At 44.2% G+C, this 15,398-nt stretch overlaps 1 protein-coding gene across 21 annotated transcripts in view; it reads left to right on the top strand.

The window, feature by feature from the left end:
• rimbp2b (RIMS binding protein 2b) overlaps positions 1 to 15,398 on the top strand; it is a 112,870-nt gene that overhangs the window by 92,022 nt on the left and 5,450 nt on the right. For 11 of the 21 annotated variants that reach the window (XR_011984986.1, XR_011984992.1, XR_011984997.1 and 8 more), the window contains 9 exons: positions 1,071 to 1,226; positions 4,428 to 5,111; positions 6,962 to 7,079; positions 7,804 to 7,938; positions 10,013 to 10,182; positions 11,112 to 11,280; positions 12,398 to 12,460; positions 12,876 to 12,979; positions 14,263 to 14,334. Coding sequence is in view for 18 of the 21 variants with exons in the window: in XM_072705867.1 (XP_072561968.1) it covers positions 1,071 to 1,226; positions 4,428 to 5,111; positions 6,962 to 7,079; positions 7,804 to 7,938; positions 10,013 to 10,182; positions 11,112 to 11,280; positions 12,398 to 12,460; positions 12,876 to 12,979; positions 14,263 to 14,334 (1,671 nt within the window). In the remaining 3 variants the exon portion in view is untranslated. The remainder of the gene's footprint in view (positions 1 to 1,070; positions 1,227 to 4,427; positions 5,112 to 6,961; positions 7,080 to 7,803; positions 7,939 to 10,012; positions 10,183 to 11,111; positions 11,281 to 12,397; positions 12,461 to 12,875; positions 12,980 to 14,262; positions 14,335 to 15,398) is intronic. The other 10 variants (XM_072705884.1, XM_072705890.1, XM_072705889.1 and 7 more) reach the window with 6 other exon arrangements.

Genomic DNA, 15,398 nt, shown 5'->3' with positions numbered 1-15,398 from the left:
CCGGATATGACTTTCTAATGCAAGAGATGGCCGTTAACTTATCTGACAGTTTCTCATGAGTCATAGGATGACATCAAGTTACCTTCAATAAGAATGGGAAATATTAAGTGCAGGTGTGAAGTGCCCTGCTAGGACAATTCATATCAGAGCTAGAAGCAGGACTGAAGTCCCATAAAGCAAGGAAGAAGCCCTTCATTAATGAGAAACAGAAGAACCAGGCTGCATTTTGCAAAAAAGAAATGTTTTGTTCATAGATGCATACCCATGAATTGAGAAATGAGTGAATTAGAAAACTGTGCTGTGGTCTCTTATTTTTTTCCAAGGCTGTATTTAAACATGATTTTTACGTTATAATAGTTCTGGAGTTTTTGCTAATATTACCCAAAGAGCTATTTCAGAAATGTGGGTTGCAGTAGGTAATGTGTGGCTATAAACTGAATGCTCATGTTCTCTTGCTTTTACTATGTTTACTGACAAGGTAGACATATAATAAATAATGTGGCACTCCGCCTAGTGTCATGCTAGCTGAACTGCACCTTTTGCGTGACAAGAACTGCAGCCAAAGGCAGTGAGTAACTATATTATGGATGGTCAGATAGAGCAAGGCAGTTAAAGTACTTGCACTCTTGGTACTTGCTGTATTATCACAGTAAATTGTGCAGCTCCTAAAATTGGTAAAACTTAAAATGTGAAAATAATGGCAACATTGTACAACCACAGTGCAGATTTAGCACTAAAAAAGCAAGGTGCAGTACAGTACACTATATGTCTAATAAACTATTCAATAAACAGTAAAAGCAGTTATTGTGCAGTGCATTTATTAAGGAATATGAGCAGGATGGAAAAGTTTAAAATCCTAAATGCAATCTGCTATCGAGCTCCAGCTAAGCTCTGTAATTATAAATGAAAGGAATAAATAAAAAACTGAAGAAACAAATAAAAATTGTACCATCATACACATATGGGTCTTGGTGGGGTGTTTTGGATGAGGGGCTGGGCTCCCTAAACGGGGAGGGGGAGGCCGTGCCTTCAGCGGCGGTGGGGGCCTGAGCATCCGTGCCTCCGTGCAGCCACAGCTGTACAGCCACAGTGAGGAGTACCAGACAGAGAGCAGCCGGGGGTCAGACCTGTCCGACATCATGGAGGAGGATGAGGAGGAGCTGTACTCTGAGATGCAGCTGGAGGAAGGGCGGCGACGCAGCGTCAACTCTCACAACACGCTCAAGGTACGGCAGGACGGCCCCGCCCCTGCCCCGCCCCCCGGGGACGATTGGGCAAACGGGCAGCCCCCATGCACTCCCGCTCAGTAGGCGGGCAGCCTGCAGCCCCTCATGCCTTGCTGAACGCGCCTGCGTTGTCCACTAACACGGCGACGGTGTGGAGCTCCGCTTGGCCATCCAAAAGCCTAACACATTCCCATAGCACCACTCTGTGGACAGACACACACTTATAAACACACACACCTGCTCGCGCACGCCACTGTGAGAATGCTGCTAAGGCTCTCAGTCACGGGGCCACAGGTCACGCATGATGTAGAGTCATGTTATCCCTCCCCCCCCCCCAGCCAACACAAAATCTACTTCACTGTTCAGACCAGTGATACCGGACTCCTGAATGTCAGATGCTTGACTCCCCTTGGAGAGCTCAGTGAGGTCACACGAGGAATGCGTTGCACTTAACGGCCACAGAGTGAACAGTGTGATCAGCCAGGATGTTTTACGACATTATGAGTAATTTCGGGAATCTCATTTAAGTGTCACTGCTTAAATGAAACGATTATTCACATTTTCGTTCCTTATTGTCTCATGTTGTTTTTTTCTTTTCCCACATTTGTGTTTTAATTGTTTTCTAGTCTAACATTTATTTAATGTTGTGCAGCTTGTGTTGAGTGATCACACAGTAACACACCAGAAAGTTATTTCATGGTCATCAACGAATCTCGTGTGAAGTACTACACCAATTAAACTGTAAAAGTGCAAAATAAATCTGAGCCGTAAAACTCATTCAAATTTTATAGGTTCCATTAATGTAAAGATATTCACCTGAATGCACTTGAAATACATGGCGAAATGCCAAAGAAGAGAGTGGTGTAATTATTTGACAAAAAGTTTCAATAACTAGTACATCCAAAACTTGGAAACAAGTAAAGCATTGTGAGAAATGTTTCCATAGAAACAAGGATATTATGGTTTGAGAGTGAGCAATTTTGGATGCACACCAGTTTCTCCTTCCTTTTTTTATGATGATGTACAACTGAGAAATTATCATAAACTTTATGAAGATTTTAGGTTTTAACAGCATAACTGTTATAAAATGTTAATAAGGTATTTTTCTTGGCGGAGGGATATTAAGTTATATAAAACCAGCTACAGATGTGTATTTGTGTGTGATTATTGACAGTAGGATACATAAATCACTCAGAAATGGTGAAATCTTATAGTATATCATTGACATGACTGGCCGCTGTCTTTGCTCATTGCAGTGGTCAGGTAAATGAGCCAGTGTGGGTGTTACATTGTTACATGGCACATGGCCGGTCAGGGTATTTCTCTTTTTCTGCAGTGATTTCCTGAATAATGAGTGTTGCGCCATAAATCGGTCTGAATTCTGCCAGTGTCTTGATAGGGTTACTGTTTTTAGGTCCTTCTGTCTGGTTTTTTTTGAAGGCTTTGCTGCCAAGCTGTTACCTGAATATAACAACCACTCAGGGGGTCACAGTTGACAGCAGAACTGGGTAATTCCAGCAAGTTTGGGATGAGCATCCCAGCTAGCTAAGCCCACTTGGGAGCCGACAAATATTCATGCATTCCTTTATGAGATTTTCTTGCACATTTTTTTACGCAGTTGGTTCTCTGGTGTCAAAGTTACAGATTTTTGAAGTAGAAATTTAATTAGAAGTCTTCTTTATATGACATGTCTGATAAATAAATTGCATAAAAAATGAAAATGCCACAAATTACACCGATAATGATCAGTTAAAATGATAAAACAGGATTGTAATACCTATTAATAAAAGTGTATGTATTCTGTTATGCACTAATATTTATTGAGAGGTTTTCTTTTATTATGAAGCCGCTTAATCTGACATGTGGAGTGATACGTAGGTAATTCTTAGTACATGTCATAGCTGATATAGGTGTGACAGACAACATTACTAAATACAAAGGACCACAGTTTCGGCTGCGGAGTGGCGTATTTTGAAAACGTCATCATTAAAAAATTAAAACACCTTTTCGTTTTCTACTTTTCTATTATTGGAATCATGTCTACACACTCAGTTTTCTGTTCTTTTTTCCCTATCACAATGTACGTCGCTGTACATCCATCACTGTTTGATACTCTCACCATGCTAGGAAACCACACATGGTTTGCAGAGTGTGTTTGCAAGTGGTTCTTGGAGTGACAGACAGCGGCAGAAAGTCCATTAGCGCAGATGTAGAAGGTCTCGATGTTTCAGAGCAGCTCTTAATTGCACGGTTTCTGTGAGGTAAAGACTTTTCTGTCGATGGATTTAAAGGGATGATTATTTCTGTAAATATGAACACAGGACTCTACACCAGTGAATATAGAAAGTCGACAGTATAGCTGATGCCGTTATTAGTTTAAACTAAGAACCCAGCTCCTGGCACCTCCACAAATTTCAGCGTCAACTGGATCTAGCATGGAATCCTTCCCTGCAGGCTTGTATGTGTACAATGGGAATAATGTAAAAAGTAGCAAATAAGGAAAATAACAGTAAATAGCCACAAAATGTCAGATTTTCTAACTACGTTCTGGAGGACACAGGTAGCTTTGAAACTGTTAGAACAGAATATGAGGTTTTTTGTTTGTTTTTTTTTTTGTTTGTTTTTTAAAGAAGTGCTTTGCTATCTTTTGCCCCATGTGGTGGGATTCAGTCGCTCAGAATGTGCTTGTTATGCCTTACCACTCTCACTCTCGTTCATTTAACCGCCTCTGTCAGGCTTTCCACGCCATTCATGTGTCTATTCGTTTCTCTGAGGACTGGTTCTCTGGCAGATTTCTCTGCCGATTCACCAGAGACTCTTTGGCTGATCTGAATCTGTCCCAGCATCCAAAATCCTCTCCGAAACACAGCTACTGTGTGTTATCATTTCTGTTTGTTTTTCTTTTTTTCCCTCCCACAGATTCCCGTTGGAAGCATGCCATTTCCTTCATGGAATGAGTCTGCATGCATTATGTTTCACCATTGCCTCGAATTACTAATTCTGTCTTTATTTTGTCTTTTTTCCCATTTTATTTTCTATTCACACACTGTGTTGTGTCCCGCCTGTTCTAACACCTTCAAAACAAAAAACAAAAAAACAAACAAAATTGAAACAAAACAAAAACCTAAAAAAATGCTGAATTGTTTAAAAAAATGCAAAACTAACCAAATCACGGCAACCACGCGACCAAAATGGCTGAAGGCCTATTATAGGCGTCAGGACCTAGCGGACGAGCGGGACTGCTGGGACTTGCAGCGTGAAGTCGTGCGGAGGCGCTCCCTTCGTAGCAAGCGACTGCACAGCATCCCAGAGGTGGCTGAGGAGGAGCCCGACTGTGGGGAGCCTCCAGGCCCGGGGCAGCGGCTGCACTTTGAGGAGGCCCGTCGCTGGGCCTGTCCCCAAGACCCGCGCCCGTACCGCCGCCTGTCCCCCAGCAAGGGCGTTCGGAGACTCCCTCGGCAGCGCTCCTCGCCCCGCTTTTCCGACGGCGGCCGGCAGGTCACCAAGAGCCCGGACAGCGGCCTGGACTGCGGCAGCGAGGAGGAGGGCTCCCTGGGCCGCCGCCACGGCTGGCCGCCCGGCCGTGAGCCCCATCCCGCGGGCCTTGCCCCTGGCATCGGAGGGCGTAAAAGGACGCTGACCCGACAGTGCAGCGTGGAGGAGGACTTCAGCGACGTCCCAGCAATGGGCCCCAAGACCGTGCACGTGGCACACCTGCGGAGCCAGGAGCTGCGGTGCAGGCCGGGACGGGAGGCAGAGCGTGGGCGGCTGGCCGGAGAGGTGGCTCTGAGTGAGGGCCGGTTGAATGAGCTCAGCAGAACCTATCACAGGGACTATAGGGCACACTCAGTGACAAAACTCAGCTGGAGCCCAGAGGAGCCACTGGTGTGTGCGGCCTAATCATACGCCTGCTTTACACTGCATCGCCAATCAGTAAAATCACTCCTTTTCCCTCCTTTTTGGTGTCTTTTTATGGGTTACTCTTTTTTTCCATAGATTTTTTGTTTTTGTTTTTGATTTTTGTATCGCTGTGCATTGATTCATTGTGCCAAATAATACCAGCTGCATCAAGTAGATCTTTGTTTCACGCTTGTTTGTTCTTAGATAATGCTCCTGGTTTTGTTTTTGATTACCTAAAGGCCATTTCAGAACGGGTTTGTTTCTTGTTTCTGTGGGGAGAAAAAAAAAACATATAGAAGAGTGGTTCAACCATAATAGTTTCCGCCACCCCTTTGACTTCACCCTTGCCCCTCCCATTACCAAGCTGGACAGCAGAAATATCCACCCCCTCCTCCCCCCTCCCCATGTCTGGTGTTCCTCTCTTCCCTCATGATTGACAAGCCCTTCATCACCTCCGCACCCAATCAGCTCTTCACGTGATTTTTAACCTTTCTTTCTAAAAGGTGGGAAAATATATTTAGCAAATATAGTTTACACACATAGTATCAAATTGGTTCCTTTTTTAAATTAAACTTCTCTGCTATATAAAATCAGCTCTGCTGTTGGTATCACCCACACGCACTTGTTGCCCTTTGACCCTTTGACACCTACGTGTGTCAGCCCAGCACCTGTATTCCTGTGTGCCTTGTGGCTAAAACCTTTTTATTCACCGCCTACCTGTGTGGTATACCTAAAAACTGCCTGGTATACCCACCTGGTATACCTAAAAACTGCCTGGTATACCCACCTGGTATACCTAAAAACTGCCTGGTATACCTAAAAACTGCCTGGTATACCCGCCTGGTATACCTAAAAACTGCCTGGTATACTTAAAAACTGCCTGGTATACCCGCCTGGTATACCTAAAAACTGCCTGGTATACCTAAAAACTGCCTGGTATACCCGCCTGGTATACCTAAAAACTGCCTGGTATACCTAAAAACTGCCTGGTATACCTAAAAACTGCCTGGTATACCCGCCTGGTATACCTAAAAACTGCCTGGTATACTTAAAAACTGCCTGGTATACCCGCCTGGTATACCCGCCTAGTATGCCTAAAAACACTCACTCACCCTGCCTTTTCTGTGATTATAAATGTTACTCATCGCTTGTTTATTCTCTGCCTTCAGATGTTGTGGGTGGCTTCACTTTTCCTCAGGTTTTGTGTGCTGTATTTTAATTAATTAATTAATTAATTGTGTAGTTCACTTTTTCCCCTGCCTTTAAGTGTTATATGCGACTGGCGTCGCTTAGATTCGAATTGTTAGCTTTTTGTCTGAGCACATCACCAATCACCCTCACCAAGACACACCCAGACGTATCACGTTGGACGTCGATCTCTCTTCCTGCCTAGTGACCGGCTCCTCCCTTTAGCCTTGGCTCCTGGTGTGAGGGTGCCCCTCTTCCCTGTTTTGCCTTGCCCGTTCCAGGTCGAAGCCATTATGGTTGTCTCCAATCACTCCTCAAAGCATCTATCATGCAGTAACTTTATTTGTTTCGTTTTATTTATTTTTTTGTTTTGCTCAGTATGCCCATCAGCCAACAAACACATACAGAACAAAAAACAATAACAATGGTCTTTAGCATTTGATTCAGCCAAATCTTGATTCTTGTTGTTTGGCCCTAGTTGATTTTTTTTTTCTTGTTTGTTTTGCCATTTTAGCTCCTTGAAGACAAGCTGATTTTTTGTGATGGGGGGACAGATTGTAGTTTCTTCCTGCCCCTTCCTTGATAGGTAGTTTTTCCTGTTGTGTGTAGGCGGCTGGCCTTAATGTCTTTGTGTCTCTCCTTTTAAGATTTTAGGTAACACCCATACAGCGAGCAGCACCACTGACCGGCTGGAGCACTCGGGGCGGAGACTGGCCCACAGCAGCGCCCCCCCCCAGCGCCGCTCCATGATGGTTCCCTCCATTGGTTAGTGCGGTCTCCATGCGAGGGACATACTGACCCGATGCCACCGTCCCGTCCTGGATCACCGGCAGTTTTGTCTGTTTTTGTTATGTTCGTTTAATCCCATGTGTTTCTTACTCACTTGAGCTCCGCATCTCGTCATGGAAACATGACTAAAATCACCATAGACACCTGTGGCTCCAACTCATGCACATGAACATACAGTGTTCTGTTCTTACAAATAAATATATCTCAACATGCGATGGCATTTTGGGCGGCCGGCTCATGAAGAACGCTCATTGACGGCTGGTAAGGTGATACATAAATAAATGGCCCTCATTGGATAACATGCTTTCTTTCAGCCAATTAATAGCCAGATCATTTTCAGCTGAGTTTCCTCTAACTTTATCTGATGAAAACTTGGAGGACCAGAGTAGTTGTCTGCTTCTGTGTGTTTCAACAAGACTTGCAGGCATTGCTGTTTTACAATGGAGCAACCCTGAACTCGGCCTTGCATCTCAAAAGGCCCTGACATTCCCCCCACCCTCTTACCTAACCCCCTTGACCCCCTCCCCCCACGCCCCCAAACTCTGCTTTCACCCGGAGGAAGCAATGGGCAGCCTTGAGGGTAAGGCAGGCCCAAGTGATGAGTGTTTGAAGTGGTATTGGGGGTGTGGGTTGGGTTGCGGTGAGGGTGGGGGGTGGACAGGGTTTGGAGATGTAATGTTCTCATTGGTGTCTTCTGTAGAGATCACCATGGAGAGTAACAGTGAGGGGAGTCAGGGACACCTCTCACCTGACAAGGAGGATGTTAACTATGGCAGTGTAGCTGGCCGCAGGAAATGGTCCTTACAGCGAAGTGTGGCCTCAGAACATCAATATGGTATGTGGGGTGGCTTCTTTTAACCAAACAAAGAAATATAATGACGCATACAAAAGAGTTGTGCCTTGTAACAAAGCTGCTTCGGAACCTATTTGAGAGCAGCTTCTGATACGAAATATTTTTGGGTGGGGTGCTAGACTACACCCTCCCCCTCCCCCACCTCATGTTGCACGTCTTTTAGTGTGAATACATTGGGTGCTGGGAAGTGTGTATGTGTTGTGTGGGGGGGTGGTGGGCCCTGGAAGGCAGGGAATCCAAGATGGCTGCTTACAGTAGCTAGCTGCAGAATGAGTGTTCCCATGTATGCTCCAGTCCAACTTTGGACCCCTGTCAGAAACCCCTTTGTACCCTCCCTCCCTGCCTCCTGTAAACTTCTGTACACTGCCTTGTCTGACATTGTTTATTTTGCATGACTGGTTACTTACTATAAGGAGAATTGCAATGCTGAATATCAATCCCCGTGGTGGTGTTCTCTGTCATGTGAAGAGCATGAAACCAAAATAAGCTCTTTGGGTAAAATAAAGCCGTCCTCTCACCCCCACAGGTTCTACGCTCAACCTAAATTTAATTCTCATTTGACACTTTACTTATCTGACTTTTTCCAATGCAGACTAACAAAACGATCAGTAAAAAAATCCACAGGAAAATTATGGATTTTTTTTACGGTACTTTTACATTGTATTATTCAGAGTGTTGCCTTTTTATTAAGGCCTGGCTGGAGTACAGCTCTCTCTCGTCCTGCATAGGTAATGATTTATAACAATGACAGTTTATATTTTCCAAAATCCTGATGCCAAAATTGCTGAATTGAAAAAAACTCAGGATTAACGTCCTCTGTTTAAAAACAAAAAATGGGGGAGCTGTGTAAACTGTTTGAATAAAACTACCTTATAAGCGACTGATATAATAAGTTGACGATTTGCCCTACACAGCCCTCTGGACGCACTTTAAATGGTGCCTTTCGTTGTAGATCCCAGAAGCTCTGCTGGGGGCTACTTAATAAAGTAGCTACATTTTAATAAATAATCAGTTTACATGCATACATATATTTATGTATAATAATGTGTATCATGTATAAATATGATGCCTTTCTGCTACTTCAATAGGTAAATTTGAGTTGTAGATCTAACATTTGGGGATGTAAAAACTATATACAAGATGACATTTAGTATCCAGCCAACAGAATCCTGCTGAAAATGCTGTCCCGCATGATGACGTCTAAGGTGCATGGTTCGTCCGTAACAGGTGTTGTTCAACGCTTTGCTTACGGTGTCTGTATTTCCCTGGAGGCCTTTGGTACGTGTCGTGGCATATAACTGTTTGTCTGTCTACTGAGCGTGCCCAGTTCCCGTTTTTCCCCTCTGACCTTAACCTGAGTCATTTCCTGTTTGATGAAAGCATGAAGTGATGTTTTTTTTTCTTGTCCTTTTAAGATGGTGTGTTCACATTTATAGATAGGGAGGCTTTTTCTGGGGGGAAAAAAAGAAAGAAAAGCAGATAGATAGAGTCTGATGCATGCCTGTTTGGAAAAAAGTGTTGTAAAACAGCAATGTAGACCCCCCCCCCACCATCGCCATCCGCATGCCCATCGGAATGTTCCTACTCCCAACATCCTCGCTGGAAACGACCATGTGCTTTTGCTGGCGACGTTCAGCATGGTTGAACCTGAGTGTGCCGCCACACTCTGCGGCAGAATTACTTTGTCGTTTCAACGCCTGCTGAGTTGAACTGCAGAGGCCGGTCTCCTCGCAGAGGTGCCATGACGAAAGGACAATGGGCTTGTGTCAGCTTGGCAGTGATTCTGCTTCCAGTGTCTGTGTTTATGGATGTCTATCCTGGGTACAAGCCAGAATGAACTTACAGTTAAATTTGATTAAATTGTTCCTGCTAAAAACATCCCCACTAAATTATCAAATTATGCAGTTCAAATTCGAACTTCGATCTATTGAAATAATCGTCTTCGCACGTCTGCTGGACAGCCTTTGCCTCTGTCAGCTGTTATCAACATCACGTTTTCAGGCGTCCCATGGTGGTTAAGCATGGCTAGATGGTCAGGTGGTCTCTTATATTGCAGATGGCTACAGCGGCCGTGATCGCCGATCCCCCGATTATTACGAGGAATCGGAGCCAGACGACCTGTCTCGGATTTTCGTGGCGCTGTTCGACTACGACCCCATCTCCATGTCCCCCAACCCTGATGGTGCCGATGAGGAGCTGCCCTTTAAGGAGGGGCAGATAATCAAGGTGGGTGTCTGTGCACATTCTTCATTTTGTGGATATTTCCAAAATGGGGCAGATATTAATTGCATTAATTTTACATCCACTTACTCAGTAGAGTATTATAGTGGAAACTAAGCCTGCCCCATGCAGCATAGGGTATAATGATTTACACACTGGACAGGATGCCAGGTCATCACAGGTCACAAACACTACACTGTCAGAATAAATAGTACCAAATTGTACTTTTGCTTGTCACTGGGGCTGTACCCTCAAGGGTCTGCCAATTGTGCGCTAGCTGTAGGTAACTGTACTTTTTAGTCTAATTTAAGGTACAATCCCCAAGGTACAAATAACATTAATGTACCCCCAGTGGTACAAAAATGTTCCTCATTGTCCATTTCTGTGCCTTCAATTAGACTATAAGGTACACTTACCTACAGCTGAGGTACAATTGGGAGACTCTTGAGGGTACAGCCCCAGTGACAAGCAAAGGATTGGTACTCTTCTGTTCTGACAGTGTATGGGCAATTTAGAGATGCCAGTCCTACTGTGGGACTGTGGAAGGAAACCCATGCAATAGTGTGGATAACATCCAACCCTGGAGATGTGAAGCTGCCGTCATTCTATCCACTGAGCCGCAGTCTCATCTAGGATTGCATTTATCGCCGGTTAAATGTTTGTACTTAATGTGCTCTGTATTAGGGGCTAAGCTATAGGATTTGTGACACTTGTTTGGACATTTGTGGGGTCAGGGGAGTATAATTCACCATTTGGAGGTATTAGAGCGGCAGGCCTGTTGTTGCCGGGTGGACCTGAAGGATACACCCTGATGAGGCTCAGTTCAAAGACATTTCATGTAGACCGTCTTTCTTCTGTATGAGACATCTGTACATCAGTAAGGGGGAATGGGGGTTGATTCTGCTTCTCATTTGTTTGACCGTTGCTTGACTAAGGTATATGGGGACAAGGACACAGACGGGTTCTACCGAGGAGAAGTCAGTGGTAGAATGGGCCTCATACCGTGCAACATGGTATTAGAGATCCAGACCGAAGATGAGGAGATGATGGACCAGCTTGTCAAGCAGGGTTTCCTGCCTCTGAACACCCCTGTGGAAAAAATCGGTAATCCTCTCCCTCTCCACCCAACGTTTTTCATTTTACTGTGATGGCATATCACCACTCTTCCTCTCACCCCCACCCCTAGGGGGCACTGTCTCAATGCTCGCCCTGTAAGAAAGGGCAGCACACTGAATCATCCTACACTCTGTCAGTCTAAGATAGAGCTAATTCCTTTAGGAGCCTTAGATTTTGTTTCTTTCCACTATACTTGGGCGGTATCTTTTTTTTATACTGTCACATCTTCCAGACTTTATACCATTTACCAAGGTGTGTAGTATTTTGACAGTATTTTCAACAGTAACACTATAGCGGTATTTTGAAATCTTGGTGATAAAATTCACCAAGTGACTGAGGAGGACAGGGTGTCCCACAGTGTGTTTCACCAAACCAGCATCCTCCTCTGGGAAATTTTACTGTCAAGGTTTCAAAATTCCACAGTATACCCAAAATATTGTGCTATACCGTATTACCTTACTCTAGAATCCGGCCAAAAGATGCAAGTCCGTAAGAATGACCTTAGGAAAACAGTCATCCTCAGAGTCTCACCTATAATGTGGTTTAATCAGATATAGCAATTGAGCAGGTAATTCAAGGATAGAAGCTGTTGTCACTCACAATCCAATCCTCTTCAAGACTTTTATTTGGCACCAGTCAGTTATTTATTAATGTCATTGATGTGTATTGAAGGTCATTCAGGTGAATTTAGTTCTTTTTCAATTTGGGGTTCTTACTCAAATGCAGGTGTTTAAGCAGCAAGATAACCTTTAGAGTTCATTAGACTGACAGAGGCTGTAAAGTTCCCTAACTAGGCTCTGTAATATTTGTTGACAGTATTGTTTTTATTTTTTTTCTGTTGACTGTGGCCCTCTCAGGAAGGACTGAAATAGCCAATAAGGGTCTAAATTATGGTCCTTTGACTGTATTGAGCTAATGATTGACTTATATTTAGGTCTGCAGATTAATCTGAGCTTATGGGTTCCTACATAAGCTGCCAGTGTAACAGACGCCCTTCCTGACAGCCCTGTATCTTCCAGTGTCTCCTGCTGATGACTCGTTCAGCCCTTGAGCTTTTCACTCTTTTCTCTTGTTCTGTTCTGTTTCGCCTTCCTTTCCCGCGAAGTGAACTGCAATCGTTTCAAAGACGGCCGTTCAATAAACCGCAGATCCCGAAAGTCCAAGCGAGGTCTGTGTTCTTTCCAGGATAAACTCCTCCCTCACTCCCACATCCACTCATTTCTGTCTGTTCTCTTGCGGTTTCCATGTGTCTTCTGGGGCTTGATTTAGGCAGTAATTCGTGTTTTTGTTGACTCGAAGGTATGTTTTTATGGCAATAGCTTCTTAAGTCTTGAATAATGACTTGGTGTGGACCAAACATCACCCCTCTCCCTGCAGTGATTTACAGTGGCTGTAACAGCAGTAAAATTCAGTGGGGTAGAGAAGATACCATAAACAGGCCAAGCGATTTAGACCGTGCCAGCCTAAAATATGGTACAGTATGGGAGTGGGGAACAGGTCGTAGCTTTAGTGACGTCAGGGGAGATTGGTACACGGATCGATCCCCTGAGTATCTTGTCACTTGTGCTCCCCTGCTCTTGCAGAGCGAAACAGACGGAGCGGGCGGCAGCAGCCACTGTCCACGCGCAGGATGGTGGCGCTGTATGACTACGACCCCAGGGAAAGCTCCCCCAACGTGGACGTGGAGGTGATGCCGGCGGCCCCCGTCTTTGTGCTCTCTGTGCTGGATTCCGCCGTAGAAACCCAACTCTCCCAGTCCTCACCAAACAGTTGCTAGGTGGTGACACTTTAGAGTGGAAGGTTCTCGGGTTGAGAAGGAACCTACCTGACTGTGTGATTTGGACTTAGTCTGGATTACTAACCAGAAAGAGGATCGACCTTGATGATTTAGTATTTTTATCATTGTATTCTTTGTTACAAACCATACTGATCTGTTGGTATAATTATAGTGGTATTTGGTTGTAACCTTTGAATATGTAACCTTGGTATCATTTTCTGTGGTTAATTTATGCAATCTGCAATTTTCTATCATATGACATGTATTGGGGGGCGGCATAGTGGTGCAGTGGTTAGCATAATGTATATTAAAGCTGTTAAGGGATGTTAGGATGTTAAGTTGAGGGGTGGCATAGTGATGCAGTGGTTAGCACTGTTGCCTCACACCTCTGGGACCTGGGTTTAAGTCTCCACCTGGGTTACATGTGTGTGGAGTTTGCATGTTCTTCCCGTGTCGTCGTGGGGTTTCCTCGGGGTACTCCGGTTTCCCCCCACAGTCCAAAGACATGCTGAGGCTAATTGGCGTTACTAAATTGCCCACAGGTGTGCCTGTGTGAGTGAATGGTGTGTGAGTGAATGATGTGTGAGTGAATGGTGTGTGAGTGAATGGTGTGTGAGTGAATGGTGTGTGAGTGTGCCCTGCGATGGGTTGGCCCCCCGTCTAGGGTTGTTCCCTGCCTCGTGCCCATTGCTTCCGGGATAGGCTCCGGACCCCCCGCGACCCAGTAGGATAAGCGGGTTGGATAATGGATGGATGGATGGATGGATGGATGACATGTATTGGTTTGCATACTAGATGAATCAATACTTCAGTATGCTTCCCTGCTTCAGTGTCACATGGTTTCCCTGAAGCGTTTTGTGTTGTTTGAACGTATTCTCTTTTTATCTCCTGTGCTCTTGTTCAGCACAATAATTAACACAAAGGGCATCATTGGACACCTGCGGCTGCAGGTGCAATAAGTGCATGTTGTGTTTAGCATGGTAGGAGGCAGAGGACAAGGCATTATTGCTGTTGTTCTTCAGTGTAAGATGCCATTACAGTGATGGTTAACTCCTTCCTGGGTAATAATGAAACCTGCTTCAAAACTGAGTCAATTCCTAAGAAGGTATAGTGTGCATGCTGAGCTTGAGTAAAGGACATGCTAAACGGAGCGTGATATTTAAGACAGTCAGATTTGTTCCTTTGTCTTTCAGGCTGAACTGACATTCTGTGCAGGAGACATCATAAATGTTTTTGGGGAGATCGACGAAGACGGCTTTTATTATGTGAGTACACAGTGGGGGTGACTGTGTTAGCCCCAGTCTGGGCTCCTTTCCCCCATAAATCCATCCATTCCCCCTTTCCTGACTGACAGCTTTGTTAATCTCCACAGGATTTCTTCACAGCAGTAAGAACTTCACCTCATGCTGGAGATACCCGTGCAGGTTCTTCAGCTAAATTCCATTAGAGGAGTGCTTCTGAACTTCGGTCTATGAATGTGTGTTTCAGTGGTGGGCTGGACACAGGAGAGAAAGATGTGATGAGCACATGCAGAAGCTCACTTATGCGAAAACAGTTTGAAGGAACAGGATAGCTGACATTAATAAAGGTTTCGTTGACCATAAATTTGTACAGACGCCATTAGGGTTGGATCAGTTCAATCAAAGATTTACATAATTTTTTCCTGGGTGGTTCAATGGTAACTTTTCACTTTAAATACCGTGAAAACCTTCCCCCTCTCCTTGTCACTGCTGTTGCATACAGTATGTTGCACCATGATCTTATACCTGCATATAGATGGTATGACAGTAAAGCCCCTTTTACTTGACTTGAATAGAGCTTAAGAAGTAGCTACACCAATGTGACTGAAATGAGTAGCCTCACTCAGGTTCACAGTAAATTTGAACTACTTAGTTCCTAATATTTTGTTTTTCAGAGTAAGCCAAGGACAGAAATTATTAATAGGGGATGGGAGAAAAGGTGTTATTTGCACTTCTATTCTGAAACAATGACCTGCCCGTAAAGAAATATGAACTGTCTCATAAGATGTTGAGAGACTGGTTATACAGTGCTGGGTTGCTTCCTTAATGCAGGAAAAATATGGCAAATCAATTGATTTTATAACAAAAAGTATGACATTATTTATTTGATTTGTTTATAATATATATACGTTCATTAACAAGCAGTCTTTGCGTTTAGTATTTCTTTGGGAGCCAGTGAATACAATTGCAGCTAATAGCAAAACAGCAAAAACAGAACAGAACGAGTCAGCCAAAAAAAAATTATGATACTTAATAAAATGAAAACGTTTGTGCAGAATATATGTGCCGATATGTTAAACTTGTCAATG

The sequence above is a fragment of the Paramormyrops kingsleyae genome, chromosome 2 (genome assembly GCF_048594095.1).
Source record: "Paramormyrops kingsleyae isolate MSU_618 chromosome 2, PKINGS_0.4, whole genome shotgun sequence".
In the NCBI taxonomy this organism is placed as follows: Eukaryota; Metazoa; Chordata; class Actinopteri; order Osteoglossiformes; family Mormyridae; genus Paramormyrops; species Paramormyrops kingsleyae.
Note: the sequence above shows the minus strand (reverse complement) of the source record. Positions and strands in the feature narration are given on the sequence as shown.